Raw genomic sequence first — 2,361 nt, forward strand, 5'->3', positions numbered from 1 at the left:
CCCGAGAGCCTCCCTCCGGCGCACCTGGCGTCTGCTGACAAGCGCACACACATGCGCATAACCTCGATGTACGCTCGGTCGCATGGTCCACACGCACACGGGGCATGTGTGGAATATGTTAGCCCTTGCGGTGTCCGGAGGCGCTGACTCCCTGGCCCTTGCGATCCTGGCGCGCGACGCAGGGCTGGACGTGGTCGGCCTGAGCGTGGACCACACGCTACGCGGGGCCACCAGTGCGCGCGAGGCACGCCATGTTGCCCGGTGGTTTCAGTCGGCCGGTGCGTGTGCCGCTGCTCCCTGCCTCCCCCTCCGTCCTATCGCCGCCCCTTTTTTTTTTCCGGCGGCCCCCCGCAGATGGCTGATTCTTGGGTCTCGCTCGCTCCCCCCTCGCCCTCACCTCAGGACTCCAGCATATGACCCTTACGGCGGACTGGCAGGGCACCCCGCTCGAGGAAGTCACCCAGGAGTTGGCCCGACGCAAGCGGTACTCCCTCCTGTCCAGTGCGTCTGCCGACTGGGCAACTCGCCTCCCTTCCTGAATATCGCCCCTCTCTCTCTCTCCCCCCCCCCCAGACTGACCTTTCTGGGCTGGTCTGCCAGGCGCCTGTCTTGCTCTCGGCATCCGGTACATCCTCACCGGGCACCATGCCGACGATCAGGCCGAGACCATCTCCATCCGCCAGGAAACGTGCGCCTGTCCACCTTCCCGCCGACCGAACGATCCCCGCACAGCATCACTGACTGCCTGGCTGCCGGCGATCAGGCACGCCACCCAGCACGGCCTGGCTGGCATGTTTGCGCTGGCCCCGCTGCCGATGTTGCCATCGGTGGCCCCAGCGCCGGAGATTCCCCTCACGCCGGGTGGCCCTCCGGGCGAGTGCCCCAAGCGGCTTGCCCGCCTGCTCCGGGAGCTGCGCCTGGTCCGGCCGATGCTGCCCTTCACGAAGGCCGAGTGCGAGGCCACCTGCCTGGCGGCCGACGTCCCATGGGCCATTGATCCCTCCAACTACAACCCGGCGTACCATCGGGTCCGCGTGCGTGAAGCCCTCGCCGAGGGGCCTGCCCGTCGTCCGGAGCATGGGCCCGGAGCCGGGATCCATCTTGTCGGCCGCGGCGATGGCCGGCCCCTGTCCCACTCGGATCCCGGCCAGCGAGCCGAGCTGCTGGCCATGGCTGCCGAGCACCAGGCCTGGCGTCTGGCTTCCGAGCGCCAGGCCACCGGCTTTCTCCGGTCTCATGCCATCCTTTGCGACCCAGCGGCCGAGGGGGCCGCCCTGTCGCCGGTGGGGCTGCTGCTTCCGACTGCGCGCCAGCCTGCCGGGGCCGTCGCACCGGCGGACACCGTCATGCCGGGCGCCATGCCGCCCGAGGGCACCCAAGCGGCCGATGCCCTGCTGCATGTCTTCCGGTGGTTTAACAGCGGCTCGCACCCGCCGAAGCAGGCGGCCATCCGGGTTGCTGCTCGTCGTCTGTGCTCCAGCGATAGATCCGGTATGTGGCCTGTTGACACGCGCCTGCCTCCCCCCGCCCGGTTCCATGTGTGTGTGTGTGTGTGTGTGTGTGTGTGTGTGTGTGTGTGTGTCTGGGCGAGGGAGGGGGGGGGGGGATGCTTTCTTGTTTGTCCCTTCTTCCTCCACATGCAGGTCCTTCGCACGCGGTGCAGCCGCCTGACCGTGCCATCCTCTGCACAGCCTTCTCCCTTGGCCGGGTGAATTTCCTCCCGGCGACCATCGCCCGTCCGGATGGGGCTGCGCACCACGCCTGGCTCCTGTTCCCGGCCGGATTGGTGAATACGCACATTGCCGGGAACCTGGCGCTCATGATGGGGGCCTCCCCAAACTCGGCCCCCCCGGCCATTGGGACCATCGTCGGTCTGAGCCAACGCCTCCTCCGGTACCCCCTGCGGCACACGCCCGGCTTGACCCAGCCCCCGGTCCTCGGCCGGGCAGTTCTCTGGGGCCCGGGCCAATATGTCCACACCTCGCTCGGGTCCCCAGCCTGCTGTGCACCCGACTGGGCGGGGCTCCAGGCTGCACTGGCCTCGCTCGATGGCCATGCCCCCCCGGAGGAGATTGCCCTCCTGGCCGGGGCCATTGACAGCTACCGGCGCTTTTGCGAGATGCCCCCCGAGGAGGGTGCGCGGCCTGTCCCTGCCGGATGCCCCCCTGCCCCCCCCCCTCTCTCTCTCTCTCTGCCTCTCGTCGCATCCTGCCCCACCTGACCCCAGTATGCTTCCCCGCTCGTCCTCCCCCCCCCCCCCCGTTGTCTCCTCACTCCGGATCCCGATCCAGTCTGCTGGAATACCTCAACATCGCCGATTATGCCCTGGGCCGTCGCTTGCCCTGTTCCAGCGCCACTTCG

General features: G+C 68.7%; 1 protein-coding gene across 2 annotated transcripts in view; it reads left to right on the top strand.

Moving 5' to 3' along the window:
* The window catches only part of H696_02026, a 6,738-nt gene that overhangs the window by 307 nt on the left and 4,070 nt on the right, over positions 1-2,361 (top strand). The window contains exons 2-6 of one of the 2 annotated variants that reach the window (XM_009495925.1): positions 123-278; positions 403-501; positions 601-688; positions 764-1,491; positions 1,692-2,135. In XM_009495925.1, the coding sequence (XP_009494200.1) occupies positions 123-278; positions 403-501; positions 601-688; positions 764-1,491; positions 1,692-2,135 (1,515 nt within the window). Of the gene's footprint in view, positions 1-24; positions 279-402; positions 502-600; positions 689-763; positions 1,492-1,691; positions 2,136-2,361 lie in introns of those variants that run through there. The other variant, XM_009495924.1, reaches the window with a different exon arrangement.

The sequence above is a fragment of the Fonticula alba genome, assembly GCF_000388065.1.
Source record: "Fonticula alba strain ATCC 38817 unplaced genomic scaffold supercont2.3, whole genome shotgun sequence".
NCBI classification, from domain to species: domain Eukaryota; order Rotosphaerida; family Fonticulaceae; genus Fonticula; species Fonticula alba.